The sequence below is a fragment of the Atractosteus spatula genome, chromosome 1, assembly GCF_055471065.1.
Source record: "Atractosteus spatula isolate fAtrSpa1 chromosome 1, fAtrSpa1.hap1, whole genome shotgun sequence".
Classification (NCBI taxonomy): Eukaryota; Metazoa; Chordata; class Actinopteri; order Semionotiformes; family Lepisosteidae; genus Atractosteus; species Atractosteus spatula.
Window position 1 is genome coordinate 51,037,165 of NC_142706.1, and position 25,461 is coordinate 51,062,625.

General features: G+C 36.7%; 1 protein-coding gene across 1 annotated transcript; it reads right to left on the bottom strand.

The window, feature by feature from the left end:
- Positions 1 to 2,770: 2,770 nt before the first annotated feature.
- gprin3b (GPRIN family member 3b) lies at positions 2,771 to 16,285 on the bottom strand. Its single transcript, XM_088908670.1, has 2 exons — positions 16,058 to 16,285; positions 2,771 to 7,317 (listed from the first exon to the last, which is right to left on the bottom strand). Exon 2 carries the CDS (start codon positions 7,189 to 7,191, stop codon positions 4,651 to 4,653), a length of 2,541 nt encoding a protein of 846 aa, XP_088764796.1. The 5' UTR covers positions 7,192 to 7,317; positions 16,058 to 16,285; the 3' UTR covers positions 2,771 to 4,650.
- Between the last annotated feature and the right edge of the window lie 9,176 nt (positions 16,286 to 25,461).

Sequence of the window (25,461 nt, forward strand, 5' to 3'; positions counted from 1 at the left end):
TAAGTAAAAAAACCTTAAAAATACCAATATCGACTGTCAGAGCAATAATTTAAAAATTCAACACCACTGGAACAGTGGTTAATTTGCCAGGAAGAGGACGCAAGCTCATCTTGTCCCCACGCACAGTGAGAAGGATGGTGAGGGTGGCAAAGAAAAATTCAAAGGTTTCAGTTAAAGAAATACAAGGATTGGTTGCACTGTGGGGTTATCCTGTCTTAAAAATGACTATTAGACTACACCTCCATGCCAACACGCTATTTGGAAGGGTTGCCAGAAGAAAGCCCTAAGTGTTGCAGAGGAACAAACTGAAGTGCTTGGTGTTTTCCAAATTCTATTGGCACTTTGACTTGGAGCGGGTGCTGTGGTCAGATGAGACCAAAATTGAACTTTTTGGCCACAGTCATCACAAGTATGTTTGGCGTAAGAAGAGGGATGCATATACCGAAAAGAGCATCATACCTGCTTTAAATATGGTGGGGGATCTTTGATGCTCTTGGGCTGCTTTGCTGTCAGTAGTAATGGGTCCCTTGTTAAGATCGATGGCATCATGGATTCTCAAAAGTCCCAGAATATTTTCACCAAAAACTTGGCTGCCTCTGCCAGGAGGCTGTGTCTTGGCCAAAGATGGATCTTTCAACACGACAATGATCCCAAACACACTTTTAAATCAACAAAGAAATGGTTGACAGAAAAGAAAATCAGTGTTTTGGCATGGCCATCAGTCCCCTGACTTGAACCCTATTGAAAACCTGTGGTCTGAGCTGAAGAGGGCTGTCCATAAGTGCACACCTACAAACCTCAAGGATGTGGAAAGGTTCTGCATGGAGGAATGGTCTAGGATCCCTGCCAATGTGTTCACCAACCTGACAAAGCATCACAAGAAAAGACTTAATGCCACCAAGTACTAAAAACAGGGGTGCCAATAATTGTGTTTCTTTTATTTTGGGGAAAATAATTTATAATGTCATATTTTTTGTCTTGGTCGATTCCATTGAATCATTAATTCAGGATAATTACTGTAATTCCTTATGTTGGAAATATATGTTAGTGCTTAATGAACTCATTATTTGTTTTACACTTCTTTTTTTTCCCATTATATTTATCAAGGGGTGCCAATAATTCTGGAGTCTACTGTATACACAGTAGTATTACAGCTTCCACTTTGGGGAGTATGATGTCACAACTTGCTACCTCGCAGTGCTGGGGCCCTAGGTTCAATTTTGGTACAATCTGTGCGGAGTTGGTGTTTTCTCCCTATGTTCACCTGGGTTTCCTTCCAAAGTAGAAAGACATATTGGTAGCGAAAATGTTACTTGAGTAATTGGTGAGCGTGTGTTTGTTTGTTTGTTTGTTTCTTTCTGTGTCTGTCTGCCCTGCTATGGGACTAGCGTCCTGTCCAGGGTACGCCCGCATTGTTTCCCAGGATAAGCTTCGGCTCCCCTGTGACCCTGTATTAGATAAAGCAGTAGGAACATGGATGGATAGATAGATGTTTCCCCTTCTATAATTTTCACAGCTGTGGATAAGCCAAAGATCTGCTTGCTTGCACAGCTCAATGCAGAAAGGCTTGTGATAGATGAACCACATTGTACAGTAGCTTTGGAGTCTGTGATTGTGTCCAAAACAACTGACATCTGCAGCCAGCAGGGCAAAACAAAGACACTTACAGTACAGTATATGCACACACCTATGTTAATAAGACAGCTTTGTTTAAATCTGACAAACAATATTCCAAAAATAGAAACAGGTTCATTTTACTGTACGTAATCAATAAAATCTAGTAGTTTAATTTAAACTTAATGGCTCACATTTTTTTATAGTATAAATAGGCAGATCACAATAATCTGACATCAATTGTATGAGTGAAACGCAGAGGTCTGTACAAGATATCTGGGTATGCTTCCACCAGAGAAACAAATGATTCAGATAAATTAAAGCTTGTTTTTTTTCTCATAGGTTGTGGGCATTAAGGATACAGAAACACAGACAAGCAGACTGGGTTATATTGGGTGCAGTTTGTTTTGTATGAAAATCTGCCTACAGCTGGGGACCTAAGTGAATACATTTCAGCAGCTGCATAATATCACCTATTTGTGTTCTGTTAAATCGGCCATGTTGTTTTTAAACATTTACAATACAGTATGTATTACTTTGCACAATAATTATAAAATGCTTCAGTGATGTTGTGCTATTCTGTGTAGTAACAGTCCTTTTCTAAATACTGGGATTTAAAAAGGCACTTTAACCTTCTACAGAAAACATAGTTTATATTTTGAAAACTACTGGATTCATGTTGAGCTACTGTATCAACACCTACCAAATAGGTCCGGAGACCTTCCACAGGAAGCAGAGCAAAAAGCTTGTTGTTTAGCTTGTGCAGTAGCAGACACACATGGTTTATCAGAACCTTAGCTACACATAGATCGTATAAAGCACAAAATAAGAAAATGATTGTACTTCCCAAAACCAGACACTATGAAGAAAAAAAAATCTAAATGTACTTTTATTGCATAATACCAGATAATCGGAAGCTTCAAAATAAGTCATAGATGAAATCAGTATCTCCATGTGTACCAAAGACATTGTCTTTTAAGCTTGAAATAATGGGAAATAATTTAAACATGAACAAGGTTTGGTAATATGGTTTGAGGATGATGATGGGCTGTTATCAGTTTATACAGTACCTGTCATTAAATGTCAGTCAAAAAGTGCTACTGATAGACACCAAGCAGCTGTGAAATTGCAACCAAAAAATAACTCTCAATCATTACCACAGAGTTCCCAGGCCATTTTATTTTTTCATTCAACTGCTGAGTATTTGTCTGAAATTTGAAAACCAGCCGCAAGTGTGATATCATATTGTGTAAAAATATACAGTACATCACCAGTAGCTACAGGGACAAATATCAACTGCCTATTCCATGGTCCAAATATATTGTTTATCATATTGTTGTTACATTTTCAAAATAAAAATACTGTACTCCTTAGCTTATATCTTACCATCCAGTTTTAAGTATGCATTGTGATTTCATATTGATGTAACGGAATAACAGTGGTATACACTTAATACATTGTGAAGTGGTCTTAAACCAATTGGCTTGAAATTACTTCCTTTACCTGTTTACGTGATAATACTTCAAGTTCTTAATTAATTTTTGTTTAATTCTTTCAAGCCTACATCTGTACTGTATAATCTATCATCTTAATGTTGTTGTTTTTTTCTCTACTGGATGAATGTATTTGAATTTTGTAAAAGGAAAACCGTTACACACTTTAATCTGTGTGGTGTGGTTCCCTTTCTTTAATACTGTGTGGCTCTTGAGATCTTGACTCCTGGGGATGAAGAGTCGGGTGTAATTAAACTGCTTTCCACATTCAACTCCTGCAGCCTGGCATCTCAAGGGAAAGCTGCAGATATATTTTAGTGATCCACAGTTTGCTGAAGCAGGCTACTGCATTTTGAAACTGAATCTAGGTCTCTTTACTCTCTCTCTTTAAGATGAGGCAGCTCCATGCAGTGGAGGCATATCATGAAAAACGGAACAAGTAATAGATTTATTCCATGCTGAAAAGAGAGGAAAGAAAACACAACAGTTCGGCTGCGGAGCCTTCTTCAGGTGTACTTTAGACATGAGTCCACACCCGAAGAAGGCTCCACAGCCGAAATGTTGTTTTCTTTCTTCTCTTTTCAGCATGGAATAAACCTATTACTTGTTCCTTTGCAGTCTACGCATGCTGACGCAGCTCCCCACCAGAACTATCATGAAAAAATGTGCATCTTAAAAATATCATTTGATTTCCATGTATTTTATTTGCATTCATAAAAAATGGTGGGAAGTGAATGCAGACGCAAATTTAGACGTTACTAGTGGTAAGCTTCAGAAATAGTTACCATTATTTACTATTTAAATCCACAGAGATATATTGCTTTATTTTTAATAAAAAGGTAAACACAATAAGAATATTTAACAGACCACCATAACGTACTCATGTCTGAAGCAGGATTGAAATCTATGTATTCTAGCACTGTAGGTTTCACACAACGAACTGTTTGCCAGTCTGTTTTGTCAAAGAAACAGCACATTCTAGGCAACCTACAATTAGGAAAGTCTTACTAATTTGTAACAAATTAAAATGTTCAAGAAACCCTTAAAAACATTTAACAAATGTACATGCTTCACTAAAAAGCTGACATAATTTTACTTTACTCACGTAATGTGAAGGTTATCCACTGGATGATACACAAAATGTGAGATGGCAAGGACAAGGTAAAGGTATGGATTCCAAAGTGAGATGAAACACATTTCGCTAACATTAGAACTAATATACAGTACATGCATTTTTTTCTCATATTATTGCAGTCTAGCTTTAAATACTGATAAAATATTCATTTTCCTCAAATTATAAACTCACCTAAGTTTAAAAAATACTTTTATACCATTTTCTTATTTTGCTGTTCCCCTTCCTGCCTTCCTCTGGAGAAAATGGCTTCTTGTTGCATGTTTTGCAAGTCTTGTTTAGTGTCCTTCACAAACAGCCCAACCACATGGTGAAAGAATCCCTTTCCCTTGTGTTTACTCAGCATAGAGAAGCAACAGAAAAGGACAACACTGTTGCAGACAGAACCTTCCAGCGAATCCTTACTCTCTTTCAGTCTAACACAGAAGAAGGTGGCGGGCGAATGCAGCAGTTGGGTCGTCTAACGTTTTGCAGAACCGACCGGAAAACATTCTGCTGCCTCCTTTTCGTTTTCTTTCCTGGTGAAGTTTCAGAAGAAACAGATCTTCTCCCTTTAGTCTGTGACATTATTTTTTTCTCGTGTTCTCTGATCTTGCATTGGAGATGACTCTGAATAGCAAAGCCAAGGGATTCTGGGTCTAGGGAGGCTCCGTAAACTTCCCACGTCATCCCTTGTTCGTCCCACACAACATCCCGTATGTTCTTCGAAGCTTTTGGCTGCCCACATGCTTTTTTCCGCTGGTTGGCATTTTTTTCGGTTTCCTTTCTGGACTGATCCGAATCACCTGTTTGCTTGTCCTCTGAACATTTCTGGATTTGGCTTGAGATGCTGTGGACCTTCGTCTTGTCTTCTGATAGGACAGCCTTCTGTTCTCCATCTTCTTCATTTTTAGCTGATTCCCTGCAGCCACCTGGTTTCGAATGTGGTAGAAGAGCTTTGGGATCCTCTTTTTTTACATGGGATGATTCACTTACTTCCCCATGAGGTGGATCTGCCTGTGTGCAGGAAGAGGACGTTCTATTAGCATGACACTTAGAGTTGCCTGGCTGAGTTGGCACGGCTGCTATGTCAGCCGCAACTTGGCAAGCATGGTTAGTTGTACTAGGTTTTTCAGAAAGACTGTTTTTACATTTCTGCACTGCCTGACTATTATTTCCGGGCTCTTGTTGGTTAAGGCTTTGTGAGGCTGCATGTTCAGTATTCTGCACCATAAGAGTGGGTATCAGATTTGTTTGGCTGGGAGTTTCTATATTTATCTGATATACCGGCTGTAAAGCTGGAAGCTCAGTTTTGGGACTGCATATATATTGCCCTGTTGCTTTGGTCTTTGCTCCTGGACCAGTTTCATGGAGGAGTACTGAACCTGAATGATGAACTTTGTTCTGACATACAGTTTGAGACAAATCTGCTTCTAATTTAGTTTTCTCAGACAAACTATCCACGCACTGGTTGCTGGTATTCTGTGAAGAATGCACATGAACTTGTGAAGGAACTGCATGTTGCTGGAAGCATGAGCCACTACTCTCAGTGACAGACTTCTTATGTACATCTGCTGTGGTGACTTGGTAAACTGCCTGCGACCCAGCTGTCACATGATAGACAACAGTAAGATTTTCTGAATCCTCTTTCATTTCACTGCAAAACATATGTGGCAAAACCGGGGGAAAAAGATATGGGCTGGTGGCTGCTGACCTATTCTGGACACTGGCAACAGCCTGGACTTCAACATCCTGGCATTTCTTCATGGGAACTGGGCTGCATTCTGCTCGAACAGTCATTGTTCCAGCTTCCTTAAACTGCTTGCAGTGTTCCTGTTGGTTTTGTGTCTCTTCACCTTGCAAGGCACCGTGGGCACGTGCTGCTTGGCCTGCCATCTGTGCAAGAGTTAATCCGCCCTGTTGCCCTCCAGATCGTGCAGCATCCCGTGGCAAGAAGGCTGGCACGTTTTCGAATGAAGCACTCTCAAAGCTTTCCAAGGTTTTTAAATCTCTGTCAGCACATCCAGGGCCCGATTCCTTTTTCACATCTGTAATTCCGATTGGTTTTGTTGGCCAATCTACTACATCGTCCTCCAACGGGTCTTTGTGCTGTTTTATAGGTAAAGCCTCTGTTTGTTTATTTTCTGCATTCTGAGGGATTTCTGAAACATAACCTGATGCTTCCATCTTCGACCTCTGTGTCTTGGATCCTAATGTATCAGGATGATGCATCTGTACAGATGTAGTCATGTCAGAGTCAACCAGTTCTTTTGATTTTTCAGATAATGATTTGTCTTTGCTGGTGGATATTCCAGTATTGCTGCCTTTAACCTGTTTTGATTCCAGAGATTCCTTTAGACAAGAGTCTTGCATTGATGGACTAGTTGGATCTGCTTTATCATGACATTTGTGAAGGTTTTTAGTCATTTCTGTACTAGAGCCCTGTGCTTTTGATTCTACAAATGCCTTTGCAGGACTTTGTAGCTTCACTGTGCTATTATCTGCCTGCAAACCAGCCTTTGATGAGATAATCATAAGCGTCTGGCTTGCATTAGAAATATCCTCCTTATGAACTGTACTCAGCACTCTAAAATTGTTATTATTGCCCCTGTTGTCTTCTTTTATGTCACTGTTACACCTGTTTTTTGAGCCTCCACTGCACACAAGCTCTTTTGCAATTATTATTTCAGATTCCTTGTGCGCTCCATTAGGAGAAGCGGTTGGAGTGGAAATATCCACTCGACTTTGCTTTTCACAGTCCAGCGGTTTGTTAGTTGAACCATCATCTGGCTGCTTCAAGCACACACTGCCCTGCCTGTGCTCAGCTGGGGTGCTGAAAGCCTTGTTTAGTTTCAGTTTGGGTTCTTCATCCCGTTTTTCACAGGACTCCTTGCTTCCCAAGTGGTCGGCAACAGACAAAGGGCTGACCATCTGAACAGTAACAGTCCTCTGTGGATTGGGAATAGTGCCCATTTGAAGCCCTTTTTAGTTCAGTTAAGGAGTGTAAAGTCGCCTTAAGGACTGATGTGCTCTCTTTGTAGGGGATCCAAATATTAACACGATCTTTTTATACCAATGCAAGCCTCCAGATTAGACTCCCTAAAATAAAAGAGAAAATCACAAGGCACTTCAATTTAGCATGACTAGTCAGAATAAAAAACATTTTAAAGATCTTTATCAAACACATCCTGAATTCTACTTTTTCTTTCAGTGGAACTGCAGACAGGTTAAATATTAGCACCTCTGTGTAGCTCTAAAACATTCTGGAGCTTGCTAAAGCTCAGTCAACACAGACACAGATCTGAAATTGTACAATGCACAGTACATGTGGACATATATTACTAGGTAAGAACTGCAAATAAAGATCTTTACTATATGAAAAATCATAAACTGACAAAATGAACTGAAGTACATTTTCAAAGGCACTAGAATTAAATCTAATAACAATTAAATTAAGGTTAAATGTAGGTGGGTAAGGTAAAATGACAGGTTTAATAACATTTCATTTTCTTTTATGCAAAAAAGCATCAGAAGCACTATAGCCCAAAGTTGTTGACAGTCCTGATCCAAGGTGGTAGATGAACAGTAGTATTAAGCCATTTCAAATAATCTGTGACAAGAATGTCATTTAGGACACACCAATTAAGAATGAATGAAAGGTTACAACCTGAGGCAAAACCATTCACACCATTTACTGTAGCTCAATTGGTAGCTAATAGCTAATTTAACCAAGGCTTTCATCTAGCTGTTTGTCTAAATAAGCTTGGTTATCAGCTTCTTCAACATGGCTGGCTACCTTGTTGCAGACCCCCACAATCCCATTGAACATGGATCATCATCTTGAGGACTGTGAATTCTTAAATCAGTACTCACATAACATTGAATCAGTGACCTCCTAAGCCTCTGACTCAAGACTAAAAAGAATCAGTCTCTTCTGCTTGTCAGTGTACAACATTTTTTAAGCCCTGGTTGCTTTTCTCCACTCAGTCCAGAGCAGCAATATTTTTTGTAACATGCTTGCCAAAACTGCCAAAACACAATATTCTAAAGAAAATCTTACCAGAAAATTCTAAAATCTTAGGAAATATCATTGCAAAAATTATTTTCATAACTAGCTTCATCACTCTGGTTTTCCAGTCTTATATTTAGAGTTTATGTACATTGCACACATACTGTACAAGTGTAACTATAGTACATGAGAAACACTATATTTTACTTAGGTTATAAAGATTATAAGATTCACAGCAATACAGTACATGATGGCTTAAATATTAAAAGTTAAGTTCTAAAGGTTAATGATAATTAAATATCAGACAAAATTATCTAAAGATTAAGTTAAATCCTGTCAATGAAATGGCAATGTTTAATATGGTTTTCTGCTTTCCAGGATAATAATATCATAAATTCATTGTGCAGAATTTTGTTAACCAGAATGGAAGGACAACAGCACCATGCCGAGTTATTTGACTAGTGTTAAAGGGAGAGGCATGTACCAAGACAATGGTTTTCAACTAAGGACTACACAGTGCAAAAAAACAAAATGTAGGAAAGATGTACGTCTGCAGACTGGAGGCTGCTGTTCTTGTGGTTTAGAACATGTACAGCTCCTAGAGCACAACATCAGAGTACAGTACAATACTGTATGTACTTGAAGTCACATGAGGTTGTTTGTCCAAAACACAGAATGGACACACAATACCTTCCCCCCTCACCCTGACCCTTACCTTACCCCAAGTAATGAACTGTAATTCCGACCATCACTTAATTCTTTCCTTGACTATAACAATAATCTCAATCCTATTCCTATCTTTAAAGCTAACCCTCTCGTTATATTTATTCCTAACCCCATTCCTGGGTTAAAAAATCAGTACATTTTTGTATTTACTTTCAGTAAATTTCTTCTAGTCAATATTATTATTATTATTATTATTATTATTATTAAAAATAAAAATAATAAAAAATATTGGGTTTTGCACCCATGACAGCAAGTACTGTAAATGCCTGAGCTACACAACTGAATCCTTCAGCCCAGGGATCTACAGTATAGTATTCAAACATAGTGCAATGATTCTGTACTGAACCAATCACTGCACAATGGGAGCTAACCCTGAGTCACCAATTTACCCTTCAAGAGGTCATTCCCTTCAGTGACTGAACATTCAACAATTAGAGAAAGGAAAAAACTAACAGCAGTGCAATGCATTCTATATCCTAAGAGCCTATTTCAAAGATGGTCAAATTAAACAATAATTATCATTTACTATCCTGCTGATTTATGTCATAATGTGAATAAACACTAAATTTATATTTATATTATATTAAACACAAATTAATTACATTATATTTATATTGCACGATGATGTGTTATTGGATGATGTTCTCTTCTTGTTTGTTACATGCCACATTTATATGTAATAATAAGTATACAGCATATAAATGATAAAGATTGATCCTGTGTTGTGCTAATAAGCAATAATACAGTATAAACTTTAGATGTAGCAATAAAATGGTAACACAAGCCTTTGTCTTTGTGGACTGATTTCATAACATTTTAAAGATTATAATTCCTAAAAAATGAAATTAGTAATTAATATAAAAATATTTTAGAATATAGCAACAACAAACTTCCATCAGTACAACACCTGCAATTTTTTCGAATTGCATAATGACTTTATGTTTTGCTACTACAATGCAATGCTTACAGTACATTACTTACATGACTTACATCTACAGTAGCTACACTTTCAAAACATAGAAGAATATATTTCCTTTCTTCTTTTTTCAGCATGAAATAAACCTATTACTGTACTTGTTCCTTCGAAGAATATCATTATTCTTCCTTCAAACCTAGACTGAGTCTTGCTTAATATTTACCTTCATAATTGAAAGAAGAATGAAGGGGAGGAGGCTGGTAAGCAAAATGAGATAAAAATGAAATCCAAATGTAAAATTCACACGCAGGGCAATTTTGGTTGTGAGGATCAGTCACTGTCTGGTTTCTCCAGATCTATAATCAGTTCTAGCTTTTGGCAGATTGATCCACAATGATATTTCATCTGTGCCTCAACACCTCACAATAATTACAACATACAGTAAGTGGGCTCTTCTTTATATACAGTCTCGTTTTTATTTGCAAAGGGGCTGAAAAGCTGTATACTGTACATACACCAATATGGTTTTAATGGACCTCAGGGAAGATCTCCAATTGTCCTACGCTGCTCATGTTCACTGAAAAAACAAATCATGAAAATGACTTATATTTTGAAATAAAATGACAGAAATGGTTAAAATGAAAGAATACTGTAGGTTTAGAAATTGAGATAAAACCACCAACAAAAGTGTTTAATTTAGGGTGAAACAGTCACCCCAGATAGTGATACTTAAATACAAAGACAAAGCAACTTCCACAAGCCACAACAGGTTTGACCCTGATCCTTTTAAAGAAGCCAAGCAATGCTTTCCTTGCACAGGATATGATTCAGAGCTCTCTAACAAAATGAGGTGCTTCAGAAATCCTTGCTGGTGGTTCATTAAACCGTTTTCCTCCTTTGAATTAATACCTTCAGCAAAGGCCCAATTGATTAATAAGAAGTGTTTTTATTACATTTGTATTTGGAAATTTGAATTGCAATGGTGGTACAGTCTGTAGGCATAAACAAATACATATTTTTGAGTATTTTGCCATCTGTTACTCCATGGATCATCAGCATCTGAAATTTTCAATTTTTTTTCACCAAGAGAACCTCCCACTACACCTTCAGTTTCTCGAAAGGCCTGTTACTGTGCTCTCTTTCTTCACATTCTTTGGAGTGTGATTGGTCTCCCTTTCCTCCTGTGCAATATATTGGCATAGCAGAATCATCTAACACTGCACTATTCTAAAACGGCTTTGATATATCTTGGTTGAACTAATCAATGGGAAGAAGGCCAAATCATTCAACTGGAAATTCAGCTGTCCAATAAAGGGATTTTTATATTCATGGCAGTATGACACAGTTTTTTCACACTAGATAGGAAAATATGTCCAGTCCTTTTTTTTCTGAAAGTAAGAAAGTCAGTTTTTATTTTTATCTTATTTTTTAATGAATATTAATGACCATCTTCAGGTTTCAAAAACCAAATACCAATAAAACAATTACGGTCCTAAATTTGCTTTGACTGTTGTTTAGCTTTTTTGGAAAGTTATTTATATATATTAAAAATATGCACCATATTATGGGAAAAATATGGAAAAAGTACCAAAGATTACACCGCATGAGAGGATGATACAACAGATAGAGATATATTTCTAAATCAGGTAGTGGATAATTGTAGCCTCTCTTTGGCACAGTTTTAGCCCCATATCCATTTTTCATCAAGCTTTCTCTAAATACTGCTACTAAATAAATGACACATGAAAGAAAGAAAAGCAAGACATACTGTACAGTAATTGTTACGGGCACAGCCAGCACCAATTAGCTCCAAATGATTCAATCATTATCAATCTTCTGTTAAGGTTAAGACCATTAACCTTAGGTCTTGGCTACCTCAAAGGCCAATCATCATTGTTAGAGATCTAACTGAGCACGTGCTCAATGCTAGTTGACAGCAACCTGTTCCGGGATTAATGGAAAACCCTCATGAAGTACATAGAGTTCTGGATCATTGCTGATAGGAAATCTTGAAAATTGTGTAATTATGAAAAAGGGTCTTTGTAGTGCAAAGGCTTGACTTTTTTAAGGTAATTAAAGACTATTGTATTCTTTTATTATTACTACATACAAAACTAATGTGTTTTAATTATAGCATTGGTCAAGAAACTGGAGATGCTGTGAAATGAAACCATTAATGAAACACTACGCCTTCTATCACTATTTATCACATACAGAAATATCCAAAATATCTGGAGCAACAAAATGTATTAGAAAAGAACCTCAAATAACACATTCTACATATACTACAACTCAACCTCTTGAACTCTGACTGCCATTTCTGCCTGTCTTTCCTTCCTCCTCTGTGGATCTCTTCTTCTTTCTCCTTCGCCTTCCATCATTCGCATCTGCCGCACCCGCAGCCCCTCTGCTCCTGCCTGTTTTTCAGTCTGTTATCTATCTCCCTGACACCCTCCCTCACACTCTCCATGCCTCCCTCTTCCCTGTCTCCGTTCTCACCTTCCGCAGACTGTTCACCCTCCACAGAGGAATAAACAGTTCACAGAAATCAGAACGGCTCAGTCCCAGTAAAACCTTCCAGCGCCAGTGATCTCTCAGCTGCATCCTTCAATAACTCTTACTCTGAATTTCACTTCTTTTTTTAAATTCTCAAACTGGCAAAGTTACTTTCTTACTGCCTTTACTTTCTGTGAACACAGAATGCATATCTACAGGATACTGACACTAATGTTTTGTATCCACACCCTATATTATAGTTCTTATATTTGCATTTAGGTAGTATGGCACTTACACTTGCTCTTCTCATTTGTACTAGCCTATTTTTTATTTTACATTACTGTGCCTAAATTGTTCTTTGTACTTAACACAAATGTCAACTTTCTATATTTTAAGTCGCCCTGGATGAGGGCATTACCAAAGCAATAAAAAATAATCTGGTGCTTATCAAACTCTACCATCCAAAACGAGAACCTGACCAATATATACTGTACATCTGCAAAATGTGGCATAAGTGTGGGTTTATAGAAATGTGCTTTCATAACTGAACAAAAAATGTAAAAGTAGAAACAAAAGGTATTGTCAGTTTTCTTAGTTATTGCTAATGAAGAAAACCCTCGTATAAAGCTTGCAGTTTATCATAAACCAACCAACAACTGAGCTAATAGAAATTAATTTACTTAGTATTTAAGAAATGTATTTTTATGTAACACACAAAAAGATATTAATAGAACGTGCAGGGAGACATTTCATGCAAGTGATATAAGTGAGCACTAAAATAAGTAACTTAATGTTTGCAAGAGTAACAAATTATCTTAGGTTAAAAACAAGCTGATACAGTATAAGCCAAATGTAAAACAGACACAGGAATAGTTCTAAAGATCTGAATAGATTTGGCAGATTGAGGCCTGCATTCTTCAGTGCTCTCAATCTCTGACTCAATCTCAGATCTCAATCTCAATTGATGTGTTTCTCTTAGGGAAACACATTTTCTCCCATGTCAAAAGATGTTTTAGAAAAAAAAATGCCACAGTAGTTTCCCAGACCAATTCTGAACTAGTCTAATAGTAAAGTTTCTGAGTAAAGTCATGTCTACTTGACATAACAAAACATAACAAGGTAAATCATTTTGGAGCTACACTTCGGAAGACATCAGAAATAACTACTGTATAACATCATACTCCATGCCCAGAGGACTTAAAGAAATGTGGGAGTCATTACTGTGACGGACATGTTACACTATCAAAGAGCAAAGATGTGCCCTAAAACACAAGATGTCACAACTTATTATTTAAATTCTTATACATCTTAATTTTTTATACTAACAGTTTATATTTGCTTTTCATAGGACAGTTTTACAGTTTTTATACTAGATTCATTACAGTTTTTTCTAAGTGCTTTGCCATAAGAATTTAGATTTTGGGGATTTTTTTACTAAGAAAAAATGCAAGTTTAGATTGCTGATAATTTCTTACCATTATCATATTTCACTGCCTTTCCTGTTGTTTTGTTAAACAAAAACAAATGTAACGTGTGCAACTGAAGGCTAATTTGGAATAATGCGAACAGCCATTGATTAATTATTTTAAGATGAAAAAAGCACCCTATTTGAGATTAAGGTATGATTAAAACAAAAAAAAAACATTACACATCAGATCTAAGACATAAGTCTAGCTTTTTCTAACAAAATAATGAAAAGGCGAAGTAACAGTTACTTTTTACTCCATTTCCTCTTTTATAAAGTGAATTATAAAAAGAAATAATACTCAATAGGAGTGCTCATGACACAGTACTCATAACACAGGAGTTAAATTATAATATAATAATAATGAGTGTTTAAGAGTGTGAGTTTTTATTACCAGCACTCATAGCTTTCCTTATAACACCTGTTTCACAAGGGCATCTGTTACAGTCACAGTTTTTCTCTACACATAAGAGATTAGCATTCATTTGAAATGAAAGAAATATGAATGCGTGGGCCATTCACATATTTCTACCCATTGTATTTGGCGTGTATAAAAGGAAGCCATATTTCCTAAACATGTAGTGAATCCAAAGCAGTCATATACAGTAAATAAATTAAACAAAATGGCAAATTTCAGATATACAGAGACCTTTCATGTACTGTAAATATTAAGAAAAATTAAGACTTGCTGCTACTAATTCACCAAGTAACCAATTTTTTCTCAAAATCTGACAACTCACAAAGCAGTTACTATTTTTGTCTTTTGATAGCAGTAGATCATTACCCTAATTACTCACTAAATCAAGAAAAAGTAATGAACATGTGCAAAAGTATTTAAATTGTCTGCAAAACCTCGTTTGGCATCTTTTCCCACCCCAACACATCAATTTGACTAGAAACAAACCAAGGAATGTGTATGCCATCAACAACATTGTTTCAATCAGCTGTAAAATACATTTCTTTAAGTCAAAGATACAGTAGATGTACAGTACAGACAACCAGCCCCAAAAGTTGTGAAGTACTGTCTATACATACAGTATTGTATCGAAATAAGAGAGATGATTTATGTCGATTTAACACTTTTCATCTTCCTTTAACTGTACTTCACATGTAATATTTTTTTAATTTTCCTGGGATTATCAATGTTACATTTTGCAATATATTGAATTAAGGAATATTTTTAATTCAGCATTCTTGATAATGAATTATTAAGAAACATCTTTAACATCTTTCAACTTCTTTCTTCTGAATACTGTACATAGTCTGCTCAGGAAGCAAAAACTTCAGACAATTAATATTATTCATGAAACTGTAGTACTGAGTTTTTATGAATAATGTACTGTCATATCTGGGGAAAGCTGTGCAAGAGATCCTGATAAGTCTTTACATCATTCTGATCATGTATAAATGACATTGGCAAATGGTCTGTCAATGAACAGTGGCGGTCCTACTGTATATCCAGGATGTCAGTAATGAGAACAGCAGCCCAAACTGCTAGTAATTCCATCTGTAATTTACTGTATGCTACAATTCTATCAAATAAATAACAATATAATCGTTAAATCTAGTTATTTCTATTTTTTTTTCAAAACGTCAATTTAAAATTTAAGAAACCGGGTGCAAAAAATATATTTAAAAGAGTTTAATATCTTATACAGTATCTATTAAATCATAAAACATTAACCAATTGTCTTTTTGTTGATTAAGTGCAGCCCTGGTTAATTTCGAAAGGTGAGAACAATATTTTCGACCTGTTAACAAACAAAAAATGCAAAGAAGTGATTTTTCTTTTAAAAAAATAGTAATTTCCTAATTATATGCAAGGTAGTCCTTCAGGTCAGTTCACAGCGAACAGTTAAGTGTTTCCTGAAAAACAGATCAAGGAAAGGAACCCATCTCACCTCACCTTACTGCTAAACAATGACCAATGTGAACTGAAGGGCTAAACAAGCGTAAAGGCAATCACTCTACCTGTGTCACTGTTGAAGGACTACCATTTTTTCATAATACAATATGTTACATTTATATACAGTATATAATTATTTTGGCCATCGGCACGTCCCATTCTACATAAAGCATCTCACACAGCTGCAGTCATTCTAATTGATCATAAACGTTTTACAGTACGGACGAACTGCAATAACTTTGAATATACCTATAAAACAACACGAACAATAACAACGATACAATATTAATGCTAGTAACTGCAGCACAAAATACAACCCACCTTGCTGAACCTTCGAATACCAAGACTCGGGATTTAAAAAGGTGCATTTGACCTTGCGGACAAATTCATCATCTAGTCTTCATCCATTCAATAGCGAGTGCACAGCGTAAAACAAAAGCAGCCTAACTGAAACCACTGTGACTTAATTTAATTTAAAGGCTTCATTTAATAAAACCGTTGGTTAACCGTCGTATGCTTCCCTGACAGTATTTTCAGCCGAGGTACTCAGTTGAATTTCAATGAAAGAATTTGAGTTGGACGTCAGCGGCACAAAACCACGCCTTCAGTGCAAAACAGAATATAGGGCTTTATCAGGAGAAGAAAATAATTGGGTCACACAGTGACTCTTTCTAAAGTGTTCAGCTAAAAACGAAAATAACTTGCCCGCACGATTCTTTATCAGCTATTTTGTGACTTATTTGATGGGAACGCTTAAAAACAAAAACCACAAATTTTGGTTTCTTATCTTATCCCAGAGCACAAACACGTTTTTTTCTCTTCTCAAGGTAAACATCACCTCCTTTCTAACACGCGAGTGGTCACCTTGGGGACACCCAGGGCACTGTTTACAGTCATGACTGTTGGGATATTACCATCTTTCAATGCGGCGATTAAGAATTTTGGCAGCTGCTATGGTCATTTTTAGTTATATATATTCGTTTTGTAAATTAATAAACATATGCAGAGCAGAGATGGTGACGTTGAATTTGAATTACAGCTTGGTATCCGGGCCTCTTTCCGAGAATATGCTTATTGTATATAAATTATTCTGTTCCTTTATGTTTTGCTAGGATCATCAATACCTTAATTTAGAACATTTCTAGAAATAATGAGAAAAATTGAGTGGAATAACACAAAACACCCAGATCTATTTTATTGTTAATATGGTACAAACCGTGTGAAAAAATATTTATTTCATATTACTTTTAAAGTTTTTGCACTCTCACTGTTACCATCTGTAACACACGGAAGCTACTCACACAAAACTCGCCTCATTTACACGGGAAAGGACCGATAAAAGAAAGCAAAAGTAAATAATATATTAGAAAAACACTGAGAATATCTGCAGTGAGATTTTGCACAATGAAAACAGTTAAGACCAGAACCCTTCTTGTTCCTGAATGGGAGCATGCAAGTACTGTATGTATTTTCTTTATTAAAAATCATTAGGGCTTTGCTCCTGTGAATATGGATTAGCACCTGTCTATTCCATTCAGATCCTTAGACCACTAATACCAGTTGTGTCTGATGTGGATCGTGGTGGCATCATTGATCAAAAAGAATAGTTTTATTTTTTCGTAATCTTTAAGTAAAAAAATATAGATCTAATTGTTAACAAAAAGAGATAGCACATGTAGAATGTTAATAGTCACACACAAGAACTAACATTAATAGCTATATACAAGACAGTGTCTTGAAATTATCATTGCAATGATCCAACCATTTAGCACAAAGCACGGGGTCAATGCAGATGTCAATCATTTGAACAAAATGATTTGAACAAAATGATACAACATTTTAAAGTTTTGTCTGCCAGGTCTGCCTAAAAGTTCAGTTGAGTGTACTTTTAAGAAAATATGTAATTATTAAGGATAAATGTCTGTTTTAACTTACTCAACATACTGGATTTCTGCGCAATTTTTATTTTTAGTGTTGGGGTGGTGTTACACATTCTCAGCAATAATAAATAACATGGAAAACTAAATAAATTAATTTACTTCGCCGGTCATCTGTTGTTCAAAAGACAAAGAAAAATGTATATAGAATTCATTGACAAATTTGTGTGTGGTCTAAAACATTTTTAAGTGAATCGTTATACTTTTTTGTTGACTGGATTAATATAATAATTCAATGTCCTTTTCAAGAATGCAATTCTATGTAAAATCTTGCAGTCTCATATAAGAAGAATTCAAACCCACACCATCTGAGATAATTTGCTATTTTGTAATTATGTCATGTGAAATCTTTGTTTATTAAATATTTCAATAAGAATATAAAATTATAAAGTCTGCAAATGAGAAAAGACCATTTGTGAACCCCCAAGACAATTATTGGAAATACAATTTCTTACCATGATACACTTGTTAAGTTAAAATCAGTCTTTTCTTAAAGAACCAAAATGGTTTATATTTACCAATTCAATGTTTTTGAGACACAATGGTGTATGAAGTAAAAAAAGAATAATTAAGAGTCATTGTTTGTTAAATAGCAAGTCAATACTTTGTGGGTTTGTGCAGATTAGTGAACCTTAGAAACAGAGTAGTTAATGCTCATCAGTCTAGAGAGGATTACAATATAATTTCTAAAAATCTAGGCCTTCACCCATCCACTGTCAGACAGATACAGAGACAGTCTACAAATGGAAAATATTCAAGACCATGGTGACTCATTCCAGGACCTCCAGCCAAGATCTCACACAAGAGTAACCCGGAAAATAATTCAGGTAGTCACAAAGACACATCTGAGGCAGCTCTAAGAAATTGATGGAACCATAATTGCAACAGTGTATTAACAAGTTCTGGAGGAGAATGTTAGACCTTCCATTCATTAGCTGAAGCTGAGCTGAAAGTAGATCATGCAGCAACACAATGATCCTACATACTGTATACAAGCAGATCTACAAAAGAATGGCTGAAAATGAAACTCTGCATTTTGGATTGGCTAGCTCAAACTCTGCACCAAAGGTTTCACAAACTTTTTCTTTGTACTGTAGCTCATTTGGTTGCCAGCGGCTGATTGCTCCAATCATTTCTTAAATAAAGCCAGAGAATATCAGCTTCAATAAAATGGCTGGATAGTTTGATCTAGGTTCCATATTGATTATATAGAAAGTACTATTGATTTCTAATATTAGAAGGGACATAGTCCTTTTTTTCCATTGTAAATACCTGAAAACATTTTGAATATAAGGATAAATGCTACAAAATTAGGTTCATATAAAATATTTTAAAGTTGTATGGGTTTATAATATTAACATTGGTAAAAGTATTAGAATTAAAAGATAATTTGCATACAGTCTAAATCATTGGTTTATTTTCAGGGAATGGATGTTATGTCTTATTATTTAGTGTAGGTTATGAGATTCCTGTTTTTTGCTGTAGGTATCTGTCTATCTTGTTTCAAGGTAAAAAAATACATTGGTGATGACAGCTCCATAGCAATATCCATTCAGAAGATAATGCTCTTGTGAAATAATGGTTAAAAAACAGCATGCCAGCTCTGCTCATATTTAAAACCCTTTAAAAATGTATTTGAATTTAAAAGGTGAACTACTTTAGAAAAAAAAACTTTATTTTCCTTGTCTTCCCTGGATTTTTTTCTGCAAAGCTTTTCTTCGTTTCAAAGTCCTGTGATATTTGGTGACACATCTTCGAAAGCAGCTCTTGGGATTTGAAAAAAGATAATCTAGTATGCGCTGACAATTCAAGTTTTAAAGCAGAAATCAGAGTGAAACAATGTTTTTTTTTTTTCTCACAGATCATTTTTAAGAACATGGTTATACATATTATACATATTATTAGAATGACTTTTGGGTTTTGGGTTTGACATAATGTACAACCCTCAGCCTTAGAGCTATGTTGTGTTTGTGCTTCTGGTAGGATTACCCTTGGCAAATTGGTCCAAAGTGAGGGGCCAGACAAAGAATGATCCCAACTAGACTCCCATGATGGTTCAACTAAAACCTGAGAGAATCCTGCCTGGATTAGGCACACCTGGCCACCTGCGTAGCCCGGCCTGGCTCAGCCCAAAATGGTGAGCGCCGTCATGTGGGCTCACAACCACAAGATGGAGGATGGGGGTCCGCTGCAACGCCAGGCAGGTCACAGATATGAGCAGGACACATCTAGACGGAGTAATATATTCTCTGGGGGTCTGGAACAAGCTACCCTGCCGTGATGTTCAAGCTGACAACCTGACATTCTTCACGAAATGGCTAGATGAGATCCAGGATCGGTTAGCTACTACCAAATGAGCTACACAATCACTGTGCTGAAGTTGATGAATTGCATTCTTTCAAAATACAGCTGGATGAGACCCCTGCTTCAATTAGCTACTAAGTACCAAACAAGCTAGACTGGACGAATGATCTCTTCTTATTTGAAAACAATCTTGTATTCTGTCTTTACTTAAATTGATGTGCACCACATTGGATCAAATAGATAAAGATTTATACAAACAAAAGCTATCAGTACCCTCAAAAGTAGTTATCTTAGCCTCCACTTATTAAAGAAATTGATCATTATGCTACATTGATAGAAGTGGTGTTTAGGAATTAAGACTCATTAAGGAAATAGTCTGTGCTGCACATTTGGCAGACATGCCACTGAATTGTCTGGATTCCTATGGAGGTTAAGTACTCTTCAGCAATATGCTGAGAATTTGGCAACTTTACCAGATGACATTCCTTGCTTGCGGCATTACTCAACTATCTTTCATCTAATGCATTAAAATATACAGGGCCTCATAAAATATTATAAATTATATTTTTAGTGCTATACTCTACAGATTTTAGTTTTTTAATTAGTGAATCTAATACAATTTGCTAAATTAAGCTTTCCAAAATTAATTTTAATTGATCTAAATAAAGTAAGTGGTTTATTTGACATTCCGAAGTGTTCTACTAAGAAGGTGCGTTAATAGTAGCTATATTCTATTTTTGTAACACACTGTGCTCAGCAGCCACATCACGCTAGACTTGCATCACCGAATAAATCTAAATCCTGTTACAGAAGGTGTCGGCTGCCTAACTGGACCCCGGATAGCGGTTGGTTGTCCCGCGGCCGCAGGTCCGCTTTGCCATAATGCACCTTGCCTGGCGCTGTTGAAGTGGGCAGTTGCAGTTGAATCCGAGCAGGGCCGGACTAATTACAAAAGGCAGATCAATCCGCAGTCTCATACAAATAAATCAAACAGAATGTTTTATTTTAAGTATCTTAAATCATTGCTCACAATCTCAATCTAACAAAAGTAATTTCGAATTTCGAAGAAATGTTGTAACTAAATTAAAAGACAACCTGGATAAAACAAGATACGCACTGTAATCTGAAATCTGTATCTAACAAAGCGTAACAAGAAAGAAGTACAACGAACATGTATCCATTGCTTTTAGTTTTATATTGTCCAGAATATACTGTAAACATACACAGGTTTTTATCTGAAATGTCGAGTTTACAAACTAACCTATTGCTGCAGGTGACGACGCCACCGCAGTTTCGCATCTTTTATCAATACATGGAGCTTCCAGAAAATTACAAAAAACACTTTTAAAATGATAAACACTTTAGGAAAGGTTTAAGATGTGCAATTATTTTGTTTAAATTATTCCTTGCTGTTTTTAATCACTTCGTAAAGGTGACAGACCGGTATATCACAACTGTAGAATGACAGTGTATTGTTAGTCAGGTCCCCATGAGCACGACCTGAGACCAGTCCTTCATGATAACTTGAGAATATTAGCTAATTCTCGACAATGTTGACAAAAACAACGTCTTTAAAAATGAATTATTTCATAGCAAGGCGGAAACTGCAGAACTGTGCAATACATCATTTTCATGTAATTGTTGATGTTCTTCTCATCCTCACAAAACAATGTAAAACATTAAATTTTAGCATGCGACCTTTAATCTGGTATTTAAAACATGCCTGTATAGCGAGTCAAGTATTGTTATTGGAAAATAAAGGAAATAACATATCCCGAGCTTTTGGTGGTCAATGGGTATTGATGTTTCATTTTCAAAACAGAGCTGATGTTTTTGCATTGAAACAAGATTAAAACAACACACAGGGAACCGGATCCAGTTCTAAGTAATGTTGTATTACGTTTCATTTAAATCTAAGATTATTTTCAGTAAAGGGAAAAGGCTCACACAAAATGAACACACTACCTTTTTTACTTGTTCTTTTCACTGATGCTGTGACCTTGCATACTCATATAAGCTACAGTACCTTCTTTTGCATTTCTTAATAAAGGTGTAGAGCAGGTTACAGTGAAACTTTACTTTTTAGTTATGTATAACAACAATACGTGGTTATGGACTACTTATTGACATTTACGTTTAAACAAACAGTGGATCCATTGAAGCAAAACAAAACCCTTTCAAAATCTCACATTTTAATTCCTATTACATATTAAGATAAAGAAAACACAATTGCCCTTCTTATGAAATATATCATTTATTACTGTAACACACAGAATTGCATTTTATTACTGTATTTTTTTTTCAAGTAAATATAATCTCTAGAATTTAATTCACAAATCCTAAAAAAGTATTCCCTGCAGTTGACATTTTTGTCTTTGACGTAATAAAACATAACGTAAGGAAGTGTAAGCAAAGAGAAAATAACATATCAAATCATTTGGATTAGCAGATGCCATTGGAAGTCAAACAGATGTTATTAGCTTGGTGGGGCCTCCTCTTGAAGAATCATTAAAAACAGACCCTGTGTTGGTAGTCTGATGAAGGAAAAAATTAAAGTGTAGAGCAGTTGTTCCCAGCTCTGGTCCTGGTGGGTCCTTGTATCTGTTGGTTCTGTTTCCAGCTAAATCGATCTACAGTACCAATCCATTTTTGAATCTCTTCATCCAGTGCAGCGTTGCGGAGCCCCAGATCCTATCCTGGCAAGCAATAGGCACAAGGCAGGATAAACCCTGCACAGGGCACCCGCAGATACACACATTGACACTGGGGTCAATTTTCCCAAAAGCCAATTAACCTACCAGTCTGAACAGTATGTTTTCGGTCTATAAGACGAAACCTGAACACCTGGAGGAAACACATGCAAACAGGGAAAAGATACAAACTCTATGCCACTGCACCACCATGCTACACATGAGTGTGATCACAATTACCAGTGATAACTGATACATTTAATTGATCTGATTGCATGTTTAGAGTTTTTGTTTACCCTTCCTTTGCTCAGTATTTGGTTTTTAAAACAAAGGATTTTTAACCTCTGGTCTGGAGCAGTGGTAATCTGGAGAAATACTGTGTTTTCTGGTCTTTGTTCCAGCTGAATTCTTAATCACAGACTCACTAGATGTTTTTTAATGTATTTAGGGCATATCTTGTAAGTATTTTTAAAATAAAGGTCAAATGGGATTTGCAACTGGTAAGATAAGATCACTTTATTATCCCTGTACTATTTCTTGTATTAGGAATTTGTCTTTTTGCATACCCCAGCTTGCTCTCCATGAGACACACAGATAGGGACAGAAGCTGGAGGTCAAAGCACATGGTCAGCCATTGTACAGCACCCCTGGAGCAGCTAGGGTTAATGGCCTTGCTCAGGGGCCCAACAGAGTAGGATTCCTCTGCCTGCCCCAGGATTTGAACCAGCAACCTTCCAGCCACAGGCGCAGATCCTTAGCCACAGAGCTACCACTCCATCCAACCCTGTATCAACTTCTGAGTTTCAGAACTGCCCTCATTCAGGTGTTTTGCCTGACATGTAACCAATCCTGACCTCTGCAGAAGGAATAAGTGCTAATTGCAGGAGTTTCTGATACAGTGTCATTGCCCGCTGTGGCTGTTCTCCATCAGTTGATCAACTAGTTAGCTGTTTAGTCAGAAATAATGGTAACTAAGATGAGAAGAGGCTGTGTAAAGTTCGATACGCTGAGGTGGGAGATAGTACCCTTGAAGTAGGTTATTTTTGACACTCAGGACCGACCAAAGAAATAAGTTAAATAAATGAGTCTATACAAACAGGCAAATCAGTTAAATAATTAATTATCACCAGAGAATTAGAGCTCAGTTAGAGGAAAACGGACAATCTCAGAACCTGAGTTGGGAACTACTGGTCTCATACTGTATTTATACCCTGACACTTGATGAGAATAGGGATTTGTGCTTCTCCTGAAAGTCCATTTATGAACTCCATTTAAAGCTGTTGACAGCTTAACTGTCACGGATGTCGGAAAGGACGAACCGTGGAATGGCAGGAGAGCGTAAAAGACCCTATGCATAGCGGCGAGACAGGGGTTAGCCTGGGCTCAGCTGTTCAGGGAATGCCGTATAAAAACATATGCCCTCAGGCAGTGGACGTAGGGCGACCTGGTGCTAGGTTTCAGGACATCCGAACGTCAATGCTGAGCGAAGGCAGACTGAAGGACCCGGAAATATATAGCCCCAGAGAGAGAGAAACACCGGAAGGACAGCAGAGAACCGGAAATGAGAGACAGGACAGAGAAGGAGCACCCTCTGGCTGCAGAGGGCGTGACATTAACAAATCATAATAAGAGGCTGAAATTTTGACTTTCTAAGGTAAACCATGGCAACTATGGTGTTAAGTGTATTTATACTATTAAAACTGTTAAGCGTTAAATCCTCATGTTGTATGCAAGTACAGTACTTGACATTTCCCCAATGCGTCAGAACCCAGGATACCAGAAGGGAAAAAAACAAAAAGAAGGCAAACCCTCAAGTACAGTGGAACTTTACTTCGGAGGCCAAAATTGCAAGTCCGAGAGATACTTCTCTGGCTTCAGCCCCGTAGGCTCAGCCTGCAGCGATTACAACTCGGAAAGCTCTGGGATATTACAGCACATCGAGGCTTCTCCTCGGGAAAGCCCTAGTCCACGTGCTTCCTGAGCGTGTCATATTCTCGGAGCCGTGATCTCAAAGCATGTGGTCAATAGTGTGGATTGATTACACAGAAGTATGAATCATCCCAAACTGATTGATATTGGTCAGTAATTTAGGAAAAAACATACATACAGTCATACAGTCTACTGTATGTTTTCATCTGCTTATTCAGCTTTCTTCTCTGTACCATCGAACACCTAGGGTTTCTGTTATTGATTTTAATTAGAATGGTTTTGCTACAGTATTGTCATTTCTGCTTCTTGATCATGCTGCCTCAGAAAGTCACCATGATCTCAGTTTTTTGTAAATAAATCTGCATGTCCAGCAGTTTAGTGTCACAGCTACTGTAATTCTTTCTCATAGTATGAATTTAAATACCTCATTTTCACAGTCTTTCATACAGTACCTTTGTTGAAATTGTGAAATATATATTTAAATATATCTAATTAAAACCATGCACTTTCTTTGTTTTATTTTTTCCTTTGTTTTTTTAGTTTTGTTTTTGTTTTTGTGTTGTGTTCTTCTTGGAGAAAAATGTTAAATCTTTTGGCAATGAATCAAAAAACATGCAAGCCTTGCAGGAGGAGATTTTGAAAGATACAGCAGAGGTTTAAGGGAGTGTACATTTCCCGAGATCTCTAGAGATATTTCCTATAAAACATGGGCTTGTTGCGACGCAGAGGCCTGAAAAATGAAAATAAAAACACTGGGGGCGAACTGCCGGACTTGATGTGTGAAACTGGAGCTGTCCGGATTTGCTTTCTGAAGTGGTTCTGAAATCGCAAGGTGGAAACCGACCGTTGTAATTACGACAAAGAC